At 43.1% G+C, this 26518-nt stretch overlaps 1 protein-coding gene across 1 annotated transcript; it reads right to left on the reverse strand.

The window, feature by feature from the left end:
- On the reverse strand, positions 1–26518 carry map1lc3b (microtubule-associated protein 1 light chain 3 beta). The gene is made up of 4 exons (XM_067998020.1): positions 26330–26518; positions 15417–15472; positions 5732–5838; positions 1–2612 (listed from the first exon to the last, which is right to left on the reverse strand). Exons 1-4 carry the CDS (start codon positions 26367–26369, stop codon positions 2438–2440), a joined length of 378 nt encoding a protein of 125 aa, XP_067854121.1. The 5' UTR covers positions 26370–26518; the 3' UTR covers positions 1–2437.

Genomic DNA, 26518 nt, shown 5'->3' on the forward strand with positions numbered 1-26518 from the left:
TCCCATACCTTTCTCATTTATTTTTGAAAAGGGCAAATGCATCTTTCCATACAGGCACACAACTCAAAACAGTGTATCATATACAGTATATTTACAAGTTGTCAGTTCAGGTTTGTCAACAGCAGATCCAAAGTAATACAATTTTTAAAAAAAGTAGTTCTAATTTACAAAATACATAAATCTGTTTTATGTACTCTTGAAAATATACATTAGTGAAGATCTTGAATGACATTGAAGTATTTCCAGAATTTATGCAAATGTAAAAAATTAAAATAACAATTAAAAACTAAAAAGGCACTGTTGAACATTTTTGGACTTTTGTTGCATTCTGTTTTCAGTGACTTAATACCATAATCAGAGCAAAGTGTACAGTGGAGACACTAAGTGAAATATTGGTGACAATGGAAAAATCTGGCACCAATTTCTTAAAGACAGCAACATCATTGCTTCATTGGCCATTAATAGTTCTCATTAAGTGGCTTTTCTGTTTTAGGACAGATTTTGGAATGTGGATTAGTAACAGTTGTAAATATTCTGATATATAATACTGCACATTCATCAAACCCATTACATTTGTCTGAATAACTTGCAGTATTACATCAAGAATTGCAGAATGCAGCTGATACCCCACCAAATGTCGACAGTACCAGCAGTAGTTAACTTTACAACTAAAAAAATTACAACAGTTCCAGGCAATAACATTACCTATATTCTTTAATGTTATTAACCCTTTTACTGGCTCAGTGCCTGTACCTCTTTACAGTGTGGTAATTTGAGGATGCTATAAAGCATTATTTGTAATTACTACCCCTTCTGGTATTTAATGTATGCACAAAGTGCATCAGGAAAGAGACTGCGTCCACTATTAACACATTAACAAATGAAGGTATGCAGAACAGGTCAGCTTAATTATTTAGTCAACTTCATATTCTTAAACTTTCTGTCCCATTGGTCTTCCAAGAACTTCAGAACAAGTTTTGTTTAAATACATTTTATAGTACAAATATAACAGTTAAAAGTACTTAACATCAGGAAACAAAATAGAAGAAAATTTTAGATGTACAGATAAGAGGTGAAAAATTTAAAAAAATTATGACTGGTATGTGAATTTACAAACTGGATGCCTGGTTAAGCTTAGTATTCTGGCTACCAAGCCCTCCAAAAGACTGATTCTACATTATTGGTCCAACAGAAATATTGGTATACAGCAGAGAAAGGGTTAACCAATTTATTTTGCTATTAAATCAAATAAGCAGTAGTTTGAGAACAAGTACACACATACAATTAAATGTAGGGCTAACTCAATTTCACTACAGGTGAACAGAAAGTTCAAATGAGGATATGATGATCTTACACAAAATGGTATGGCAGTTTAGGATTTGTGTGCACATTTCTGCGGACGAGAGTATGTTTTAATGATGCATTTTTGGAACAGTTACTTCAAAACTTTTTTATTCTGATACTTTGCTACCATAGTTTCACAAGAGACATGTTCTAGATGTAATAATATTTAGAATTTAGATTTATTTTCCATACAGCCAGTAATAATTTCTCAACAATTAGTAAATCCTAGCAAGAGCAGGGATAGCTAGAGATTAGATATATGTGAAACAGCTTATTAGAAATTAATCTGCAAGTAAACATATGGCTGTTCACATGTGAATAAAGAGCATTTTTAAAATTGCTATGGATTAGTGACACTGAATGGAGAGGGATAGTGAGAGATAGGTTATACACTGGAATTTTCTGAAAACAAATTAAATGATCATCCTTTTTCAATGCTAGAGTCTGCTATAAGCATTATTTCTTGGCTGCCCTGCTTAGCAGCTCATTCATAAAGAATGATCCCCCGTCTCAACTTGCTGCAGGGTGCATACTATTTCTTGCAGTATTTTCACAGCCATTTAAATTTCATTTCAAGACTCAATATTGAATGCAGGTGGACTTATAAACATAGTGATAGATAAAAGTTAGAAATACAGCCATTTCATGAGAGTTTGCCATTTAATGGCTCTCCAACTATAATGGCACTTTAAAATATGAATTAAGTAGGGTTTAAAGTATTTTTTTTAATGCAATTCTTGATAATCTCACTCAAAGCAAAATTGTCTGCTCAGTCAATGTTGCTTCTTTTTAAAAAGTTACTTAAATTTACTTAAGAGTTTGTAGCCAATAAGATACCTGATGATCTCTGAACACGATTAGGATTTGGCTTAAAATTGCTGCAGACAGCGTTTACAAGAATACAGTACTCAAGTCTGAGAACCTAACAAGCAAAGGACTGCAGTTACACTATCAACTTTTATATCCAAATAATTCTATGCATCACCTCTTCTCATTCCTGGCTGAGTTGGGTAAACTGCCTTTTGTTTTGCAATGCATTATGGCAGGGGGACTATAGGAACATTGGAGGGAGGTATTCCAAACCAGATTATGGTTACAGTGCAGCATCCATTCCAAAGGTCTCCTGGGATGCATAGACCATGTAGAGGAAACCATCTTCATCCTTCTCACGTTCATAAACCTCAGATATGGGTGTGGAAACACTAACCATGCTGTGCCCATTCACCAACAGGAAAAAGGCCTGATTCGAATTTAGCTGCAGACGCCTCCTATAAAGCACATGTTAGAAAGCAGATTTCAGATTCTTACAGAAATTAATAATTAATTTAATAATTTCCCTTCCTCCAAACACATTAGAACGTGCCCATCAGCAAAATTATAATTTTCCCAAATTTTACATGCCAGGAGTCAAAGAGTTTTGATAACCAAAATGGCCTCATTACAGGAAATTCCAATAGCAATGTCAAGTTATAAAATCAGGGGAAAAGGCACTGTCTGGTATTGTACTAAACCATATAAGCCAGAAGGTTTGTTCTGTTAGTGTATCTCATCAGTTTGGGCTGCTGCAATTGGCTTCAGTACCCTAGCTGAGAAAAGAAATATCAAAAAAAGTCAGCAAGGGCTCCCACTCCTGCTGGAAAGCCCACTCGTGTGTAGACATTGACAGCAGGATCCTGTTTGGCTGCAATGCCTTCCGTGATAAATGGTCTGTTGGCAGGGTATTCTAAGATCAAACTTCCCCCCCCCCCCACCCCCAGTGACAAAGGGAAGAAAATGTAAAATGAATGTGCAATTTTCCTTTCTGAAGGCTATGGTTTTTAATTTCTGTACTTCCTTGGTGTTATTACTAAAACAAGCACATTTAAAATAGAATAAAAAAGTCAATTTGATTCTTGTTGCATTGCAAGCAATATGTAATCAGTACTTGATCCCTTTTAAGTTGTCCTTTTAGTACCAAAGGCATTATATGACTTCAAACTAAACAAATTGAAGTTTGCTCTTCACATCCTTACTTTAAATGTACTTAATTTCCATCTGAATCATTTTTACAACCAACCATTCGGTTTTTCTCTTACAAAAGATACAGAAGAATTTTAAGTATTAAAGAATATTTTGGTACTTTTAGCATAAAATTATAATTTTTAATACATGTTCGGTACAAAGTGTTTTTATAGCATGTATAATCAGAAGTTGGTGAGATATTTCGGTTCAATAATTGGAAGATTTATACAATCTGAATTTTCCCCACTGTGCCCACATTTTTGACTAAGTATAATGCCAGATATAAATTTAATGGAGTCTAACAGAGGTCAAAAGGCAGTATTTAAAGTGTGTAAAATGTATACAGCTACTGTTCCAATTCAAGAGGCTGATAAAAAAATCCTGGTGGGAGGGGAGGGGGAGAAAGGAGGTAACTGTGGTCACTGAGGTAAATCCAAGGCAGCACATTTGGTGACAGAAGTTGGGAATCAAGTCAACCCTGGAGGTAGACTTGGTAATCAGGTACATAAGATAAGCAAGTTAACAATCAGCCAGCCTGGCTTATTAATGAAAACTGGAGGGGAAGACAGAATCAGAGATACTTCTCACTTGGCACCAAATAATCCTGCAAGCCAATGCCTTAATGGGCAGGGTGGTCCCGAGTGGACAAGCAGCAGGAAGCTTACTAGTGCTATCTGCTGGTCAGTTGCATGGTTTTAGCTGGCAAAATTTCAGTCAGACCCCTGCACACACTTGGGTCTTCCCAAGCCTCAACTCTTGCCAACATGTGCCCAATCTCCAGAATTAGAAAGGTTAGGTGCGCACCTATACTTGAACATATTGAGGAAAGAGATACTCACTACTTGTGCTTATTTCTCAGTAACTTCTGGTTTGGAGAATCAAGCACGATGTGTTTCAGCACATCGGACATATCATAGAATGATACAATACAGGAGGACGACATTCGGCCCATCGTGCTTGTGCCGGCAGTTCGAAAAAGCTATCCAATTAGTTCTATTCCCCTGCTCTTTCACTATAGCCTCTTCAAAGTATTTATCGAATTCTCTTTTGAAAGTTATTATTGAATCTGTTTCCACCACCTTACAGGCAGTGCATTCCAGATCATAACTTGCTGCATTAGAAAAAAATTCTCCTCATCTCACCTCTAGTTCTTTTGCCAATTACCATAAATCTCTGTCCTCTGGTTACCACTGCCACTGGAAACAGGTTTTGATACAGTAAATAAGGAGAAACTTTCATGATTTGGAACAGCTCAATTAAATCTCATCTCAACCTTCCCTGCTCTAAGGAGAACAACTCCAGCTTCTCTAGTCTCTCCACATAACTAAAGTCCCACATCCCTGGTACCATTCTAGTAAATCTCCACTGCACCCTCTCTAAGGCTTTGACATCCTTCCTAAAGTGTGGTGCCCAGTATTGGACAATACTCTAGCTGGGGCCTAACCAGTGATTTTCTTTGTACTCTTATACATCTGTTTATAAAGCCAAGGATACCGTTTGCTTTATTAACAGCCTTCTCAACTTGTCCTGCTACCTTCAAATATTTGTGTACATACACCCCCAGGTCTCACTGTTCCTGCACCCCCTTTAAAATTATGCCATTTAGTTTATATTGCCTCTCCTCATTTTTCCTGCCAAACTGCATCACTTCACACTTCTCTGCATTAAATTTCATCTGCCATGTGTTTGCCCATTTCACCAGTCTGTATGTCCTCCTGAAGTCTGCTACTATACTCCTCACTGTTTACTACATTTCCAAGCTTTGTGTCATCTGCAAACTTTGAAATAATGTCCTGTGTACCCAAGTCCATGTCATTAATATATCTCAAAAAAGAGCAGTGGTCCTAATACTGAACCCTGGGGGACACCACTGTATACTGCACCAAATCCAGTAATCTTTGGACAAAGATAATAGCTGACATGGATTACAGAAATCAGAGTGTGCAATGCCCAAAGTGAGTTACATTCCCTGGCAATGACCATTTCACTTTGAAGAGCAAGAGTTCATGACCTCATTTGTAATCTATACCAATGAAAAAAAAATCCAATCCTCAAAAGGAACTTGTAGAAAGCTTAGATTAAATCTTGGAGTATTTTAACAAAGCCATTATTCACCATTTCTTGAGTGATTTGGCATGCAGTAAAGCAGCTCAAACACCCCCATCAATGCTACTTCATAAATCAGCTCCTAAGAGATGTCTAACAGTGACTTGAGAGCCATGGTAAGAGCTCAAATTCGATCAATGGCAGTCCAAACAATTCAAATTTCTGTTGATTAAAAATGATTAGCATTGGGCACAACAGTTGCAAAACAGAATGTTCCAATACTTTTGATGCATAAGGCAACAAGCCATTTCTCTATTGTGAATTAAAACTAAGGACTTACCGTATGATTTTGATCAGTTCACTCATGTTTACATGGTCAGGGACAAGAAACTTGGTCTTGTCCAATACAGGCAATTGCTTTTCTCCCTTGTACCTTTCAATTATGACCTGAAAAATGGAAAACATAGGTACTTTTTTCCTGAAAGAGAGATATACAGTGCAACAACTTGCATTTATAGAGTGCCTTTAATGTCGTAAAACATCCTAAGGTGCTTCACAGGAGTGTTAGCAAAGAAAATTTGGCACCGAGCCACATAAAGGAGGTATTAGGACAGGTGGTCAAAGAGGTAGGTTTTAAGGAGCATCTTAAAAGGAGGAGGGGGAGGTAGAGGTGCGGAATAGTTTAGGGAGGGAATTCCAGAGCTTAGGGCCTAGGCAGCTGAAGGCACGGCCGCCAATGGTGGAGTGATTAAAATCGGGGATGCGCAAGAGGCAAGAATTGGAGGACCGCAGAGATCTGGGAGAGTTGTAGGGCTGGAGGAGGTTACAGAGATAGGGAGGGGCGAGGCCATGGAGGGATTTGAAAGCAAGGATGAGAATTTTTAAAATTGAGGTGTTCCCTGACCGGGAGCCAGTTAGGATACAGGCAGCAGAGTTTGGATCAGCTCAAGTTTATGGAGGGTGGAAGATGGGAGGCTGGCCAGGAGAGCAGTCTAGAGGTAACAAATGCATGGATGAGGGCTTCAGCAGCAGATGAGGTGAGGCAGGGGCGAATATGGAAGTAGACAGTTTTGGTGATGGAGCGGATATGTGGTCGGAAACTCATCTCAGGGTCAAATAGGGCGCCAAGGTTGCGAACGGTCTGGTTCAGCCTCAGACAGTGGCCAGGGAGAGGGATGGAGTCGATGGACGGACTTTCGGCAGGCACCAAAGACAATGGCTTCATTCTTCCCAATATTTAGTTGGAGGAAATTTTTGCTCATCCAGTACTGGATGTTGGACAAGCAATGTGACAAATGAGAACGTGGTGGGGTCACGATAGTTGGTGGTGAGGTAGAGCTGTCAGTGTACATGTGGAATCAGCAACAGACTGAATTTATTCACAAGTTATACTTTCGCACTTAAATTGCAGACTAACTACATGATGTCCTTTTGCAACTGCTTAGGTCATAAACAGACCTGCCCGATACAAACATAGTAGCTAGTGCAGATCACTGTAATAAAGTGAAGGATTGAAGGCAGAGACCTCAACTGCAGTAAAATTAATAGGAATTAAAAGGAACTGCACTAACATTGAGACTTTAGTGAGGACTGTAAATCTGTTTAATTTTCAAAATTTGTACCTGCATTTTCCTAAGATATTGTTCAACATAGTTCAGTAGGTGTCAGCCTTCGCTCAGTGGTAGTGCTCTTGACTCAGACAGAATATCTGAATTCAAGCCCCACTCCAGAGACTTTTTAAAAAAATATTCATTCATGGGATGTGGGTGTCGCTGGCAAGATTAGCATTTATTGCACATCCCTAATTGCCCTGAAGGTGGTTATGGTGAGCTACCTTCTTGAACCACTTCAGTCAGTGTGGTGAAGGTTCTCCCACAGTGCTGTTAGGTACGGAATTGGAGGATTTTAACCCAGCGACGATGGAGGAACGGCGATATATTTCCAAGTCAGGATGGTGTGCGACTTGGAGGGGGACGTGCATACTTGAACACGTAATCTAGACTGACACTAGTGCAGCACGGAGGTAGCACTACACTGTCAGAGATGCCGTCATTGGGATAAGACATTTAAACGATATGCACACCTGAGGGGGCAGATGGGGTAAGAGATTCCATTGCATTATTCAAAGAGCAAGAGAGTTTGTCTGATATCCTGGCCAAAATTAATTACCCAACATTACAGCGTCGACAGCGGCGGAGGAGGAGCCTTTCTTTCTCTCTCCCACAGAGCGGTCGGCAGCGGGGAAGGAGGAGCGGACCTGGTTGGAGCGGCGGCGAGTCGATAAAGGGAGCAGCGGAGGCCTGAGGTGAGTAATTAAACTGACCTACGTGAGTCTTTTTCCCCAGCGGGGAAAGAGCTTCACGGGCTTTTTCAAAGGCAGGGGGCGGGGCCAATTCATTGGTACCCGTATATAGGTGGAGCGGTTGCTAAACCCGAGACACTACACTAGTAGTGACTCCCACCTCTAACCTTTTGGGGGGCAAGAGGGAATTTAAAGGGTAGGTTCGATTTTATATTTTGTTTTCAGGGACTTAACTCCTGGACCTAAGATAAATAAGAAGCAAAAAGTAATCCAAGTGGGACGTCACCAAGGAAGAGGTAAGTGATTGGCTGGTGAGTATTTTCCTGCTGAATTTGTCTAAGGTTAGAGTTTGTGGATTCTCGGGTCTCTGTTGTGTCGTGGGGGACTGCTGTTCAGCAAGGGCCCTTGAGTATACCTTTTAATTGAAGTGAAATTGGTGGGATTCATTTAATTTGAATTAATTAGTAAAAGGGTAAGTCATGTCAGGACAGCCCAGCCCCGTGTTATGCTCTTCCTGCTCTATGTGGGAAATCAGGGACCCTTCCGGTGTCCCTGACGACCATGTGTGCGGGAAATGTATCCAGCTGCAGCTACTGACAAACCGCATTGCGGCACTGGAGCTGCGGATGGATTCATTATGGAGCACTCGCGATGCTGAGAACGTCGTGGATAGCACGTTTAGTGAGATGGTCACACCGCAGGTAAAGGTGGTAGAGGCAGGAAGTAATTGGGTGACCACCAGGCAGAGTAAGAGGAGCAGACAGGCAGTGCAGGGGTCCCCTGTGGCCGTCCCCCTCTCAAACAAATATACCGCTTTGGATATTGTTGAGGGGGATGACTCATCAGGGGAAGGCAGCAGCAGCCAACTTCCTGGCACCAGGGGTAGCTCTGCTGCACAGGCTGGGAGGAAAAAAGAGTGGAAGAGCTATAGAGACATGGTTGAGGGAGGGGCAAGACTGGCAGCTCAATATTCCGGGGTACAGAATCTTCAGGCAAGACAGAGGGGGAGGTATAAGAGGAGGGGGGGGGGGGGTCGCAATATTAATTAAAGAATCAATTACTGCCATAAGGAGGGATGATATATTACCAGGTTCCTCTAATGAGGCCATATGGGTGGAGCTTAAGAACAAAAAGGGGGCAAGCACTTTGATGGGAGTGTACTATAGGCCCCCAAACAGTCAGGGGGAGATAGAGGAACAGATATGTAGGCAAATCTCAGAAAATTGTGCAAATAATAAGGTAATAATAGTGGGGGATTTCAACTTCCCCAATATTAACTGGGATACTCAGAGTGGAACAGACAGGCGTTTCTGTGGCCGTAAACGTGACTCCAGGATGGTTTGTTGCCTCCCTGGTGCCAGGGTCATGGAGGTCACTGAGCGGCTTCAGGGCATTCTCAAGGGGGAGGGTGAGCAGGCAGAGGTCGTGGTCCACATTGGGACCAACGACATAGGTAGGAAGGGAGATGAGGTCCTGCATCAAGAATTTAGGGAGCTAGGTAGCAGATTAAAGAGCAGGACCTCAAAGGTTGTAATCTCTGGATTACTCCCAGTGCCACGGGCTAGTGAGTATAGAAAAAGGAGGATAGAACAGATGAATGCGTGGCTAAAGAGTTGGTGCAGGAGGGAGGGTTTCAGTTTCCTGGATCACTGGGCCTGCTTCTGGGGAAGGTGGGACTTGTACAAGTCGGACGGGTTGCACCTGAACCAGAGCGGGACAAATATCCTTGCGGGGAGGTTTGCTAGCACTGTTGGGGGGGGGTTTAAACTAACTTGGCAGGGGGATGGGATACAGAGTGGAGCTACAATAGGGGGTGATGTGCAGCCAAATATAGAGAAAAAAACAAGTCAGCTTGGAAGACAGGGCAAATATGTAAGGGCAAGGCTGGATGGCATCTATTTTAATGCAAGGAGTCTTGCGAATAAGGTGGATGAACTGAAGGTGTTGATAAACACATGGGAGTATGATATTGTTGCTGTCACAGAGACATGGTTGAGGGAGGGGCAAGACTGGCAGCTCAATATTCCGGGGTACAGAATCTTCAGGCAAGACAGAGGGGGAGGTATAAGAGGAGGGGGGGGGGTCGCAATATTAATTAAAGAATCAATTACTGCCATAAGGAGGGATGATATATTACCAGGTTCCTCTAATGAGGCCATATGGGTGGAGCTTAAGAACAAAAAGGGGGCAAGCACTTTGATGGGAGTGTACTATAGGCCCCCAAACAGTCAGGGGGAGATAGAGGAACAGATATGTAGGCAAATCTCAGAAAATTGTGCAAATAATAAGGTAATAATAGTGGGGGATTTCAACTTCCCCAATATTAACTGGGATACTCAGAGTGTAAAAGGCTTAGAGGGTACAAAATTCTTAACGTGCATCCAGGAGAGCTTTTTGAGCCAGCATGTAGAAAGTCCTACAAGAGAGGGGGCGGTACTGGACCTAATTCTAGGGAATGTGGCCGGCCAAGTGGAAGAAGTGCTAGTAGGTGAGCACTTGTGACAGTGACCATAATTCGGTGAGATTTAAGGTGGTCATGGAAAAGGACAGGGAGGGGCCGGAAATAAAGGTTCTCAATTGGGGGAAGGCCGATTTTAATAGGATAAGGCAGGATCTGGCCAAAATGGACTGGGATCAGCTGTTTGTAGGAAAATCCGCATCAGAGCAATGGGAGTCTTTCAGAAGGGAGATTGAAACCATACAATGGCAACATGTTCCCGTAAAGGTCAAGGGTGGTTCCAAGAACTCCAGGGAACCTTGGATGTCAGGGGATATACGAGAATGGATTAGGAAAAAAAGGAGGGCTTTTGGCAGATACAAAAGGCTAAAGACGGAGGAAGCCCTAGAGGAGTACAAAAAGTGCAGGGGGATACTTAAAAAAGAAATTAGGAGATCAAGGAGGGGCCATGAAATAACACTGGCGAGCAAAATAAAGGAAAATCCTAAGATGTTTTATAAGTATATTAAGGGTAAGAGGATAACTAGGGAAAAAATGGGGCCCATTAGGGACAAAAATGGCAATCTGTGTGTGGAGCCGGCAGATGTAGGAGGGGTTCCAAATGAATTTTTTGCATCTGTTTTCACTATGGAGAAGGACGATGTAGACATAGAAATACGGCAGGGGGACTGTGATATAATCGAACATATTAACATCGAGCGGGAGGAGGTATTGGCGGTTTTAGCAGGCCTAAAAATGGATAAATCCCCAGGCCCGGACGAAATGTATCCCAGGCTACTGTGTGAGGCAAAGGAGGTGATTGCGGGGGCTCTAACACATATATTCAGAACCTCTCTGGCCACAGGGGATGTGCCAGAGGACTGGAGAACCGCTAATGTAGTACCATTATTCAAGAAGGGGAGTAGGGAAAAACCAGGGAACTACAGGCCAGTGAGCCTAACATCAGTGGTAGGAAAATTATTGGAAAAAATTCTGAAGGACAAAATTAGTCTCCACTTGGAGAAGCAAGGATTAATCAGGGATAGTCAACATGGCTTTGTCAAGGGAAGATCATGTCTGACTAATTTGATTGAATTTTTTGAGGGGGTGACTAGGCGTGTGGATGAGGGTAACGCAGTGGATGTGGTATACATGGATTTCAGTAAGGCCTTCGATAAAGTCCCCCACAGGAGACTGGTCAAGAAGGTACGAGCCCATGGAATCCAGGGTGCCGTGGCACTTTGGATACAAAACCCTCTAAGCCTTTTGTACCCTCTAAGCCTTTCACATCGTTCACCTGACGAAGGGGGAAGCCTCCGAAAGCTTGTGAATTTAAAATAAAATTGCTGGACTATAACTTGGTGTTGTAAAATTGTTTACAATTAGTGGCAGAAGGCAGAGGGTGATGGTCGAAGGTTGTTTTTGGGACTGGAAGCCTGTGGCCAGTGGGGTACCACAGGGATCGGTGCTGGGTCCCTTGCTGTTTGTGGTCTACATTAACGACTTGGATATGAATGTAAAAGGTATGATCAGTAAGTTCGCTGATGATACAAAAATTGGTAGGGTGGTAAATAGCGAGGAGGATAGCCTCAGTTTACTGGACGATATAGATGGGTTGGTCAGATGGGCGGAACAGTGGCAAATGGAATTTAACCCGGAAAAGTGTGAGGTGATGCACTTTGGAGGGACTAACAAGGCAAGGGAATACACAATGAATGGGAGGACCCTAAGCAAGACAGAGGGTCAGAGGGATCTTGGTGTGCAAGTTCACAGATTCCTGAAGGCGGCGGAACAGGTAGATAAGGTGGTAAAGAAGGCATATGGGATACTTGCCTTTATTAGCCGAGGCATAGAATATAAGAGCAAGGAGGTTATGATGGAGCTGTATAAAACACTGGTTAGGCCACAGCTGGAGTTGTGTGCAGTTCTGGTCGTCACACTACAGGAACGATGTGATCGCTTTGGAGAGGGTGCAGAGGAGATTCACCAGGATGTTACCTGGGCTGGAGTGCTTCAGCTATGAAGAGAGACTGGGAAGATTGGGTTTGTTTTCCTTGGAGCAGAGGAGGCTGAGGGGGGACATGATTGAGGTGTACAAAATTATGAGGGGCACAGATAGGATGGATACTAAGGAGCTTTTTCCCTTCGTTGAGGGTTCTATAACAAGGGGGCATAGATTCAAAGTAAAAGGCGGGAGGTTGAGAGGGGATTTGAGAAAGAACTTTTTCACCCAGAGGATGGTTGGAGTCTGGAACTCACTGCCTGAAAGGGTTGTGGAGGCAGGAACCCTCACAACATTCAAGAAGCATTTGGATGAGCACTTGAAATGCCATAGCATAAAAGGCTACGGACCAAATGCTGGAATATGGGATTAGATTAGACAGGGCTTGATGGCTAGCGCGGACACGATGGGCCGAAGGGCCTCTATCCGTGCTGTATAACTCTATGACTCTAAAAAAGATAAACTGGTCATGTATCTGATGCACAAATTGTCTGCCACATTTCCTTCCATTACAACAGTGACTATACTTGTTAGAGGGGAGGGTAGGGAGAGGACCATAAGGCCCCCCAAGCTGCCTTCAATGATATCATGGCAGATCTTCGACCTCAATGACATGTGCCCACCCGATCCAGTGATTGTGTGAGTCCGAGTCTGTCCGTCCATCCATCCATCTAAGCCTTGAATATACTCAACGACTCAGCATCCACAGCCCTTTGGGGGTAGAGAATTGCTAAGATTCACAAGCCTGAGTGAAGAAATTCCTCCTCATCTCAGTCATAAATGGCGGACCCCTTACCCCGAGACTATGCTCACCCCAGTTCTAGACTCTCCAGTCAAGGGAAACAAAGCTCTGTACAATAGTAAGACTTCCTCACTGTTGTACTCCGACCCTATTGCAATGAAGGCCAACATGCCATTTGCCTTCCTAATTGCTTACTGTACCTGCATGCTAACTGTGTTTCTTGTACGAGTATACCCAGATCTCTCTGAACACCAACATTTAATAAATAGTTTCTCACCGTTTAAAAAAATATTGTTTTTCTATTCTTCCTACCAAAGTGAATAACCTCACATTTACCCACATTATACTCCATCTGCCACCTTCTTGCCCACAAACTTAACCCATCTGCATCCCTTTGCAGACTCTGTCCTCCTCACTGCTTACTTTCCCACCTATCTTTGTATCGTCAGCAAACTTGGATACATTACACTCGGGCCCTTCATCCAAGTCATTAATATAGACTGTAAATAGCGGAGGCCCAAGCACCAATACTTGTGGCACCCCACTAGTTACAGCCTGCCAACCTGAGAATGACCTGCTTATCCATACTCTGTTTTCTGTCCGTTAACCAATCCTCTATCCGTGCTAATATGTTACCCCAACCCCATGAGCCCTTATCTTGCGTAACAACCTTTTATGCAGCACCTTATCGAATGCCTTTCGAAAATCCAAAATATACTACATCCACTGGTTCCCCTTTATCTAACCTGCTAGTTAGAACCTCAAAGAGCTCTAATAAATTTCTTAAACAGGATTTCCTTTTCATCAAACCATACTGACTCTGCCTAATCATATGATTTAAGTGCGCCGTTACCACTTCCTTAATAATGGATTCTAGAATTTTCCCGACGACTGATGTCAGGCTAACTGGCCTGTAGTTCCCTGTTTTTTTCTCCCTCCTTTCTTGAATAGCGGTGCTACATTTGCTACCTTCCAATCCACTGAGGTTGTTCTCGAATCTAGAAGGTTTGAAGGAGACTGTGATGGAGGAAAGCCGGGGGCTATACTTGCTATCGAGAATGATTCTGGAGTAATGAACAGTTTTCCAGAGGAGAGGCCCAATTGTGGTTGATGTGGTCCAACATGATCTGCGCCAGATTTTCTCAAGTTTGCCCCTTGGACCTGAGGGAATGGTTCTACTGGGGACAAGGGCATCCAAAGATGGAGGTGAAAGGGTAGTTGAGCAGATAGACAGCTGCTGAAGTAGCATGGCAAATGGAAGGCCTAAAACCAGGTAGTTTGAAGTTGGGATTGTAAGTGACGGAGTTTTTTTTCCTTCTGTATCTGTTCCTGGGACGTGGGGTTAGAAGGGGTTAAAGGTTGTTAGAGATAAAGAACTGATTGAAACCATGGGAGTAGAAAGGCCACTGAGATGGCAAGTTTGAAGTGGTGGCCATGAATATTGATAGAAGAATTAAATGAGGGAGAGGTGAAATCAGCGAGGGCAAGGCGAGTTGAAATGGAGATGGAAATCACCAGGGATGAGGAGTCCGTCAGTACAGAATCTGAGGTAGGAAATCTCAGGGGACAAACACAGGATGGGGCTTGGTGGGGGGGGGGGGGGGTACAAGGATTTTAAAGGAGGAGAGGTGGGTGGACAAGGTGAGGTTATCAAAGGATCTGAAGGCACCAGCGGAGTAGGGGAAGAGATCAAGGTGGGATTTGGTGACAAGGGCCACATCATAATCATTGCAATTTGAATGGGGCAGGCAATGGAACGTATAGGCAGGCTGGGAGACTTTAGTAAGGGGCAAGGTCACCACCCGAGAGCCAAATTTCATTCAAACCCATGATATCAATACTATCGTCCACAATAAGGTCTTGGATGGCAAGGGCCTTGATCACAAGTAAACAGACATTGTGGAGGGAAATGCAGAGAGGGATTGTTGATCCACTGGCAGATTCTGTAGAGGCAGCAGTGGGTGGAGTGAGCAGGATGGGAAGGAGATTGGTGACATTAGTCCACAGGGGGTGTGATGGCATCTCCCTTACCAACCTTCCCAGCCAAGACATGCAGAGGGTAGCTGTGGGCTTATCCAAAGGGGATTCAAGCCTGGGATGGCAGCAGCAGAGGAGTGATGGGGTTGGGATAGGGATTGGCATCAAAGTACCTGAGGGGTAAATGATATCTCAATTAAATTACAATTTTGTCAACATCAGGGGAGTGAAAAATGTGCCAACACAGCACCAAGAACTTTGTTTTGACAGTGTTTGTACAGCTTTCACTGTATAAACAAGGTTATCATGAACCTCATGAAAAATAACAGACACAGAAGAAATTTAGTAGGACAGTGATACATGAGGAATTTGTTTGGACAAAGTGACCAAATACAAGTTGTGTGGAAAACACTGGTGCACAATGATCCAATAATTCTGCTATTTAAAAGGAATGCTCAATAACCATTTCCACAGAACATTAACTTTATCACTTGAGAATTTTCTTCTATAATTCTATATATTTTGGAACGAAAGCCATTTTTGTTTTAAATCCCAGAGTACTCACAGGGATTTTGTTGGGATGTTGTTCGCGAATAAGATGCACATCTTCCACTCTCTGCTCTGTAAAATAGCACAGTAATTATTTTAGAACACAAAATTGCAGAAACCTCTTGAACTGGGATATAGTGATAAAAATTCACATTACCCAACTCCTTATACTTTCTCTAGTCTGGAGATCTACAACAGACCTCCATCAACTCTTCTCTATTCACACAGCCAGGGATTTCCAACCTTTGGGAGCAAAGCCAGAGTGGGCCAAAAATGATTATGCAATAATGCAAGCCACTATATAGAAAAAAACAAGATGCTCAAAAGTGAGGCCCTCCACAAACAAAAAATTTTTTAGAACTACCACAACAAATACAACCCCCCCCCATAATTATTCTGCAGCAAGTGGTTCGCTTTCTGACTCCCCAAAGTCTCCCATCACCTACAGGGCACAAGTCAAGACGGTGATGGAATTCTCTTCGTTTGCCCGGATGGGTGCAGCTGCAACACTCCAAGCTCAACACCATCTATTTTTTTTTTTTAAAAATTCGTTCATGGGATGTGGGTGTCGCTGGCTAGGCCAGCATTTATTGCCCATCCCTAATTGCCCTCGAGAAGGTGATGGCGAGCCGCCTTCTTGAATCGCAGCAGTCTGTGTGGTGAAGGTTCTCCCACAGTGCCGTTAGGAAGTGAGTTCCAGGATTTTGACCCAGCGACGATGAAGGAACGGCGATATATTTTCAAGTCGGGGTGGTGTGTGACTTGGAGGGGAATGTGCAGGTGGTGTTGTTCCCATGTGCCTGCTGCCCTTGTCCTTCTAGGTGGTAGGTTTGGGAGGTGCTGTCGAAGAAGCCTTGGCGAGTTGCTGCAGTGCACCCTGTGGATGGTACACACTGCGCCGGTGGTGAAGGGAGTGAATGTTTAGGGTGGTGGATGGGGTGCCAATCAAGCGGGCTGCTTTGTCCTTGTAGGTGTCGAGCTTCTTGAGTGTTGTCGGAGCTGCACTCATCCAGGCAAGTGGAGAGTATTCAATCACACTCCTGACTTGTGCCTTGTAGATGGTGGAAAGGCTTTGGGGAGTCAGGAGGTGAGTCACTGGCCGCAGAATACCCAGCCTCTGACCTGCTCTTGTAGCCACAATTTATATGTATATGGCTGGTCCAGTTAAGTTTCTGGTCAATGGTGACCCCCAGGATGTTGATGGTGGGGGATTCGGCGATGGTAATGCCGTTGAACGTCAAGGGGAGGTGGTTAGACTCTCTTGTTGGAGATGGTAAATGCCTGGCACGAATGTTACTTGCCACTTATCAGCCCAAGCGTGGATGTTGTCCAGGTCTTGCTGCACGCGGGCACGGACTGCTTCATTAGCTGAGGGGTTGCGAAGGGAACTGAACACTGTGCAATCATCAGCGAACATCCCCATTTCTGACCTTATGATGGAGGGAAGGTCATTGATGAAGCAGCTGAAGATGGTTGGGCCGAGGACACTGCCCTGAGGAACTCCTGCAGCAATGCCCTGGGGCTGAGACGATTGGCCTCCAACAACCACTACCATCTTCCTTTGTGCTGGTTATGACTCCAGCCACTGGAGAGTTTTCCCTGATTCCCATTGACTTCAATTTTACTAGGGCTCCTCGGTGCCACACTCGGTCAAATGCTGCCTTGATGTCAAGGGCAGTCACTCTCACCTTACCTCTGGAATTCAGCTCTTTTGTCCATGTTTGGACCAAGGCTGTAATGAGGTCTGGAGCAGAGTGGTTCTGGCGGAACCCAAATTGAGCATTGGTGAGCAGGTTATTGGTGAGTAAGTGCCACTTGATAGCACTGTCAACGACACCTTCCATCACTTTGCTGATGATTAAGAGTAGACTGATGGGGCGGTAATTGGCCAGATTGGATTTGTCCTGCTTTTTGTGGACAGGACATACCTGGGCAATTTTCCACATCGTCAGGTCAATGCCAGTGTTGTAGCTGTACTGGAACAGCTTGGCTAGAGGCGCAGCTAGTTCTGGAGCACAAGTCTTCAGCACTATAGCCGGGATGTTGTCGGGGCCCATAACCTTTGCTGTATCGAGTGCACTCAGCCGTTTCTTGATATCACGGGGAGTGAATCGAATTGGCTGAAGACTGGCTTCTGTGATGGTGGGGATATCGGGAGGAGGCTGAGATGGATCATCCGCTCGGCACTTCTGGCTGAAGATGGTTGCAAACGCTTCAGCCTTGTCTTTTGCACTCATATGCTGGACTCTGCCATCATTGAGGATGGGGATATTCACAGAGCCTTCTCCTCCGGTTAGCTGTTTAAATGTCCACTACCATTCACGACTGGATGTGGCAGGACTGCAGAGCTTTGATCTGACCCGTTGGTTGTGGAATCGCTTAGCTCTGTCTATAGCATGTTGCTTCCGCTGTTTAGCATGCATGTAGTCCTGAGTTGTAGCTTTACCAGGTTGGCACCTCATTTTTAGGTACACCTGGTGCTGCTCCTGGCATGCTCTTCTACACTCCTCATTGAACCAGGGTTGATCCCCTGGCTTGTTGGTAATGGTAGAGTGAGGAATATGCTGGGCCATGAGGTTACAGATTGTGCTGGAATACAATTCTGCTGCTGCTGATGGCCCACAGTGCCTCATGGATGCCTAGTATTGAGCTGTCAGATCTGTTCTAAATCTATCCCATTTAGCACGCTGATGGTGGCACAAGTTGGATGGTGTCCGCAGTGCGAAGACGGGACTTCGTCTCCACAAGGACTGTGCGGTGGTCACTCCTACCAATATTGTCATGGACAGATGCATTTGCGACAGGTCGATTGGTGAGGATGAGGTCAAGTAAGTTTTTCCCTCGTGTTGGTTCGCTCACCACCTGCCGCAGGCCCAGTCTGGCAGCTATGTCCTTCAGGTCGGCCAGCTCGGTCAGTAGTGGTGCTACCGAGCCACTCTTGGTGATGGACATTGAAGTCCCCCACCCAGAGTACATTTTGTGCCCTTGCTACCCTCAGTGCTTCCTCCAAGTGGTGCTCAACATGGAGGAGGACTGATTAGTCAGCTGAGGGAGGGTGGTAGGTGGTAATCAGCAGGAGGTTTCCTTGCCCATGTTTGACCTGATGCCATAAGATTTCATGCGGTCCAGAGTCAATGTTGAGGACTCCCAGGGCCACTCCCTCCTGACTGTATATCACTGTACCGCCACCTCCGGTCGGTCTGTCCTGCCGGTGGGACAGAACATACGCAGGGATGGTGATGGAAGAGTCTGGGACGTTGGCTGAAAGGTATGATTCTCCGAGTATGGCTAAGTCAGAATTTTGGCACAAGTCCCCAGATGTTAGTGAGGAGGACTTTGCAGGGTCGACTGGGCTTGGTTTGCTTGTGTCATGTCCGGTGCCTAGTGGTCCGATGCTAGGTGGTCTGTCCGGTTTTATTCTTATTGTGACTTTTTTTAAGCGAGATTTTACAACTGAGTGGCTTGCTAGGCCATTTCAGAGGGCAATTAAGAATCAACCACATTGCTGTGGGTTTGGAGTCACATATAGGTCAGACCGGGTGAGGACGGCAGGTTTTCTTCCCTAAAAGGACATTAGTGAACTAGGATAAAGCAGTCCACTTGATTAGCATCCGATAACATCCACTCCCTCCAACAGCGTACTGCGGCTGCAGTGTTTACCATCTACCGGTTGCACAGCAGCAAGTTGGCAAGGCTCCTTCGGCAACACCCCCTAAACGCACGATCTCCACCACCTAGATGGACGAGAGCAGAAGTTGCATGGGAACACCACCATCTCCAATTCCCCTCCAAGTCACACCATCCCGACTTGGACATACATCACCAGAGTCTAAATCCTGGAACACCCTATCTAACAGCATCGTAAGAGTACCTTCACTACATGGGCTGCAGCCATTCAAGTCTACCACCACCACCTTCTCAATAGCAACTAGGGATGGGCAATAAATGCTGGCCTTGCCAGCATCATCCATATCCCGAGAATGAATAAAAGCACGTTACATGGGATAGTCTTGAGGAACTGCAAAAACATTTTGCTTGTTGCTCCAGCACAACTTGTGGTGCAAAACATAGTATATCATTTACAGTTGAAGGAGAAGAGTACATCTTCCAAAGTCTGGGAGTTTGGCAACAGGTTGTGTAGAATGGCAACGTTCAATAGGTGCTTTTGCTTTTTAAAATTACTACAATACCAAGGGATTCAATTTGGAGCTTGAAACAAACTAGAATGTAGTGTTGGTATTTCCTTCTTCCAAAACGACGAGCAAAGAAAAAAAATGCAGCTAGCTAAGAGAGTCCCAAAGGTACATGAGCTCTGCAGAGCAGAAATCAAACAGAATGCAACTTCTGGACCATAGGAGATGCAAGATCCACTTTATGATGACTGCAAGTAAAACACAAAGAGTTGCTCATAAAATACCCTAAACTGTCAAATTAGAACTATAAGTTTCTTTATGCCACACAGACCTATTTCAAGATTGCTTTCTACCAATGCCATAACTACATCCGATACTGGTCCCCCTCACTATATACAAAGGCTTTTGTAAAATATAATTGAAATAATCTTTTACAATACTGCAAAAGTAAACAATACCAAACTTAGGAATCCAACATTTGCACATCAGAAACTGCCACGGCCAAGCACGATAGAAGTCCAGAAAAAATGAAATCCAATTGTGCATGTTTCCAAATACACATCTAGCATAAGTGAACTAGAAAACCACTAAAAACATTAGGCTTGTTTGTACTGCACATCTGAACTTTGACTGCATGGATAACAAACCCACAAAAGTAAAAATACTTGCATTTATATAGCACCTTTAATCCCAAAGCGATTCAGAGATGCAAGGAAAAACAGATGTCAAGCCATATAGAAGAAATTAGAGAAGGAACGATCAAAAGCTAGGTCAAAGGGGTGAGTTTTAAAGGAACAGCTTAAAAAGGAGGAGAGGTGGAAGGAATTCCAGATTGAGACCCAGGCAGCTGAAGGCATGGCCACCAATGGTGGAGCAAAGGGAGAAAGGGTAATGCATAAAAGGCCAGATTCAAAGGACTAGAGATATTTTGGTGGGGAGGAGGGCTGGAAGAGGTTAGATAGGAAGGGTTAAGGACATGGAGGTATTTAAGCACAACAATGAGGACTTTAAATTTAAGCTGTTACAGGAGAGCGGTTTAAGGAGGTATTTGGCAGTAAAGGAGCTTGAGCTGAACTTTGCCTTCCAGGAGGATCCTAGAGTAGTGGGAAGTTTTAGCAAAGGAGAGAAAGGCCCAGGATAACCTGATGTGGTCAAGCCAAATTTGATGATGATTGGCTATGCCAGTTACGTTCAGATTTTGTCCCTTCGACTTGAGGGAATGGAAATAAGGGGAGCAGCAGGAATGAGACACAAAGATTTTGCTGGGAATGAGGACATCAAAAAAGGTAGAAGTGAAGGAATGGTTGAGCAAAACAACAACTGTAGAGGTATGCAGCAAATGGGAAGGCAAATGCGTGATTGTAAGCAACTTGTTAGGAAAGTTCCCCCCCCCCCCCCCCACCACCAAACACTTACCCCACCCCCGAGGCAAATGCAGAAAAACAAATCTGCATATGCTGGAAAGGCACAATGAGTCCATCAACATTTCCTCTTAACCCTCTCTAATCCAATGGAAATAGTCACAGTATCTCGTGTCTTTTCCTAACTGCAGGATCCTATCCCTGGCATCCACATTCATCTATACTGCACATTGTGGCTCTAATGTCCTTTTGATATGAAGTACCCAAAACTGCACACATCAGTCTACTTGTGGCCTTACCAATGTATAAATTCATTACGTCTTTACCCTTGTACCCATTTTAAAAAGCCAAATGTTATTGGTCCTTATGGCTTTATCTACTTGCACTCAATTTCAGGGAGGTATTTATTTGATTCCATGTTTCGGTTTATCCATATCCTTCAGTATCTTTCCACTGTATACACTCCCATTCCTTGTTTTTCCTCCCAAAATGTATAGCTCACACTTATAGCCACAATAAATTGCAGCTGTCTGCCCATTCCACCAATCAATTCTTCCTGAAGTCTCAAGTCCACTTTAGCCTTTGCCAATCCCCTTAATTTTGGGTCAACAAATTTTGAGATGGTCTTTCTGTGCCCAATCCAAATCATCAGTATAGGTACAGAAAAGTGGGACCTAGCACTGTCCCCTGCGGAACATCATTTCTGACCCTTTCCGATCCGAGCAACACCCCAAGTTGCTCGGATCGGAAAGGATTTTCTATCCATGCTTCCACATTTCCTCTTACAACATACATCTGAATTTTTCTAACAGGCTTCGAGACACCTTATTGAACGTCTTTTGAAAATCCACATACAGCACATTAATTGCGCTCCCTTTATCTATCCAGTCAGTCACTTCAACAAACTATTAAATTTGACAGTGAATACTGGCAGGCTATTTAACCATGAGCAAACTTGCCCACACCTGACAAGTAGGTTCTCAGCAGAGGTTGCTGCTTAGATCGGTAGCACTCAAGACACCAAAAGAGCCCAGATTTATTACTAACATAATTATCTACTCTTCCAAGGGAAGTAATGGTACCCTGCTTTTATATTGGAGATGCCAACAGCACCTTAATACAAAAATGAGCAAAAAACAAAACGTTATCCTGATCTGATTCCCAGATAACATACTTTTGTATAGGTTTGCAACTAACATTAGCATTACTGATAGATTAACATTTGAAATGCCTGAAACATTACCACTTGCTAATGTACCCAATTACTTATAACCCAAAGTCACCAATAAAGGCTGCACTTAATCTCCATTCCACTGACTGTTTTAATTTGTTTTCCAGGAAACCTGCAACAGTGAGCTGGTTCCTGGTGCCTACACTGTTAAATCTGGTGTCCCAATCCCTGTGGCATACTTGTAGGCCCACTTTTCCATGACCCAAAAGTCTGCCGCTAGGATGTAGAGATTGGATTTAGTAGCTTAAATGTAGGGAGTCAACTTACAGACTCTGCTTCCCAAACTCAGTTCCAACTGTACTTCATTGGCTGTAAAGCGCTTTGGAACGTCCTGAAAGACGCTATATAAATGCAAGTCTTTCTTTCTTAAACTGCATCAAAATAAAAGCAGCCACGAGGGATATCTTTTTAAATATGTACAAGCAATAGCAAAGGGGAGAAAGGAAGGGCTAGAATTTGAAGTAGTTTACTTCCTTCATGCTGCATGCCTAGGTGCAGCATGGATTCCATTTTCAACAACAATGTGTGGAGAGTTGCATTTGCACAGTTGATATTAGAAGGAGGCACAACTGTGCACACATGTGCAAACTTGTAAGTGATTTAAAAAAGTTGACTATCTTTTGAAATCATTAGTATGAAGTACAAGTTGTTAGGTTAACCTGGGCTTCATACCAGGTACATTTATATCATAATCCAAGAACATCACTTCTTTCAGGCTAGCTGTAAGACCAGTTTTAAAAAGCTGCAAAAGTGGTACATATCTGTCTACTTCATTTATAATACAACTTGGTGTTCAGAATTATGAGGGGTTTTGATAGAGTAGAAACAGTTTCCACTGGCAGGAGGATCAGTAACCAAAGGGCACAGATTTAAGATAATTGGCAAGTTGTTATGATCTGGAATACACTGAAAGGGCAATGGAAGCAGACTCAATAGTAACTTTCAAAAGGGAACTGGATATACACTTGAAACGGAAAAACGTGCAGGGCTTTGGGGAAAGATCAGGGGATTGATCTTTCAAAGAGTAGGCACAGGCACATTGGGCCAAATGGCCTCCCTCTGCTGTATGATTCTATGATTGCCTTGCCTGACTTTTAAAAGACAACTTAACAGAATAGGTTGTAAACAAAACCTGCATCTATTATGGCTAAAATAAGGTATGGATGCGCTGAGACATCAATTGAAAAGAACTATAGTTACAATTCCTAAAAGGGACAGCATGCCTTAAGTAACATAGTATTAGTTTTAGTCTTGAAGATGGGAGTTGTAGAATTGCCATCTGGGCTCATTACTTCGAAAGCTCTGTATCCAATCCTGCCTTTCTTAGCCTGTGTGATTTATTCAAAAACAGCTATACATGAAAGGTACTGAAGAGATCTTTTATAGGTTACATTTTTAAAAAACCTCACCTGAGCATGAATGTTTAATGTAACCTTGTTATAAAATAAGATGGCAATTTTCCAAATATAATATCCATAAAAATACAAATAAACCAAATCCCCAATAATCCCTCCCTCAAATTTAGAAATGTCTTCAAAAATGAAATTTTCCCACATTGCTGAATGAGTTTTTTTTTAAAAGTACAAATGGTTCTTCACAACAAGCCTTAAAAATGTACATCGCCAAAGTAATCTAGCCAATTTAATATCGTTTCAAGTGGAAAGTGAATCTTAACTCATCCAAAAATGCTTACTTTAGCAGTCTACCCTTACATTTTAAACTTCAGAAGCAATACACCCCCGATCTTTTGCCAAGAGATAAATCTGGTCATCAATCCCATACATCACCATTGAAATATATTGCTTGTACTGCAATGTAAAGAACTTTGTCAGCATTAAAAAAACTCATCCGCTCCTTCCTCTGCAGGCAGCCAGAGATCCACTACTTCCAATCTTAAGATTTGAGCTGCTTAGTTGACAGCCTCTATGGTCCAGTGACAAAGAGCTTCCTTTTAATTCCTGATCAGGAGACATCAAGAGGCTTTATAGTTGGGCAATAGTAAGCAAAGCTTTCTGGCAACTTCATTAAAATTCATTTGTAAAATTCAACCTGGCTCAGATCGATAAGTTTGACAGGGCCTTCAGATTAAACAAACAGGGCCAATGTTCACAAGGTAAGACACAGAATCTCACATTACCAAATGAACAAGAAGTCAAGTAGCTTTGCAACACAAAATATTGGTGATTCTGTACTCAACTGAGATTTTTGTAAAAGGACATCATTACAGTTCATGGCATTTTTAATTTTTATTCTCTTGTTTTTCCCCCACCAATTCAAATTATTTTCCCTTTAAGATGCCTACCACCAGATAACCCAAGTTTCCGAGCCCATAGCCAATCTTACTTGATCAGCCATGAAGTCGTGCACAAAAAGGTTGGAGATCTTCAACCCCCATTGTAAAAATCTTCTATACATCATGTTTCTCATCCATACACATCATAACTTCCACTACACTTTTCCTCTCTGATCCCATCTAGGAAAGTGATTAACAGACAGTCTCAATCGCGACTTCAATTTTAAAATTAAGTTCATTATGCCACAGGTGCATCCAGTTTACTTTAAAAGCAATACACAAAAATACACATGTATTGGATGAGATTGGTGGGGGAAGGGAGGAGAGAAAGAAAGATGAACAATTCGAGCTCTGATCTTACCTACCCGTGAGCTATACACTAATACTCAAACACTCCTGCAATTTTCATTAATTACACAGAAATTATAAATGTAGACTGGGTCAGTGCAATGATACACTATGACCCAAACTGGAATGATAAAACTTATACAAGATACCATCACATGGTGTATCAACATAAATCAGGTTGACAACATTGCATACAAGAGGGCTATAATAAACCACCTTCTGTTGTGTGGGGAGAAAATCTAATTTTAATCATCCCTATTTTGACATTATTGATAAAAGTAAGAATGGTTGTACAGCACACTGTAGCAGATACATGGTACTACACAAAATTAGGGCATTGAATCTTCACAAAAGGTAGGTTTTTGTACATTTAGGGAAATTCTAAACAAGTTTGCAATTTCCCAAATATAATTGGAAAAAATAGCTGGTCAAATCAATCTAATTTTCATGTAACGGCAACCAACTGAAACTTTATAGCAGAACAGCAGCTGTCATTTAGCTCGGCATCAAGATGCCCTTGAAGAAACCTACAAACAAGAACTGATCAGCTGGACTAGTGCCAATCCATCATCTATTTAGGTCTTATTTATTCTATAATACTGTAGGAGAATTGCAGTTTTTCCATTACTTTGTTTCACTTTCCCCATACATCCTTCTCCAGTTCCCTTTCATTGTCTTTTTGATTTTTACCATTTCTGTTTATCTTTCATGTTCAGGCCTTGGGCAGGGTCATAAATGTGGCATTACATCTTGCTACCACAATGCTACTTGGGCAACATGAGCAAAAGCCACTCAAAATAGCGCACTTTGATGTTTACGTCATTTTATTACTCAACGACAACATAGAGAGAGGAAGCCGCCCAGTGTCTCGGTAATTTCAAAATGTAAGAAGATTGGGATGAACTACGACAGGACAAATGGCTTTTTCTCAGACGTGGCTTTTCGTGTGGAATATAGAACTGTGTTTAGTTACTTTAAAAAAAAAGGAATTGGGAAAAACAAGATCAAATTTAAATAAGTGTTTTGGTTACATTAAAAACGAAACATCGAAACAAAATCAAAGCAAAATTTGATAAATACAACTGTCAAAAAGAATCAGAGAAACACACGGTTACATTCCAGGTTGTGCTTGACCTACTTGTAGGCCTTACAATAACGGGTTGTGTCGCTCCCAGATAAACATGACAAACCTGCAGACTCTCCCCCCACCCACCCGCCCGCCCCGATATGACACGGTGAGCGCGAGTTCCGGGTTCGGCGATTCCCCCCTCCCTCCTCTCGCGGGACAAAATTAACGGTTAAATGAGGTTTTTGCTGCAGACAAACCAACCGAACCCGCATCGACCAGTCCTGCGACTCCACGGACAGAAGGCCGCAACCTTCACACGGAGACGGGACTCGGCTCAAAAGAGCTGGGCGGCCTCTCTCCAGCTTTATAGCACTCGCAATAAACGCGAGCATCAGCCAGTGCGGTCGGCGAACCAGCCTAATCCGAAAACAGGCCTCTCGCCCCGCTCCGTTACACAAGGCCGTTGCTTGCTGAAAACTAATGTCAAGACCTACCGAAAGTCCTCCTCTGTTTGAAGGATTTCTCTGACGGCATATTAACTGTGGCTGTTTATTTATTTAATGGCAACAACCAAACGGGCCCGACTCAGTTTATAAAAGAAACCGAATTTAAACCATAAACTAAGCTCCGGCCAGCGCAGAAAGCTCCTCCGACTGTCAGCTGACTCCGTGCATCCAAACTTA

The sequence above is a fragment of the Heptranchias perlo genome, chromosome 16 (assembly GCF_035084215.1).
Source record: "Heptranchias perlo isolate sHepPer1 chromosome 16, sHepPer1.hap1, whole genome shotgun sequence".
NCBI classification, from domain to species: Eukaryota; Metazoa; Chordata; class Chondrichthyes; order Hexanchiformes; family Hexanchidae; genus Heptranchias; species Heptranchias perlo.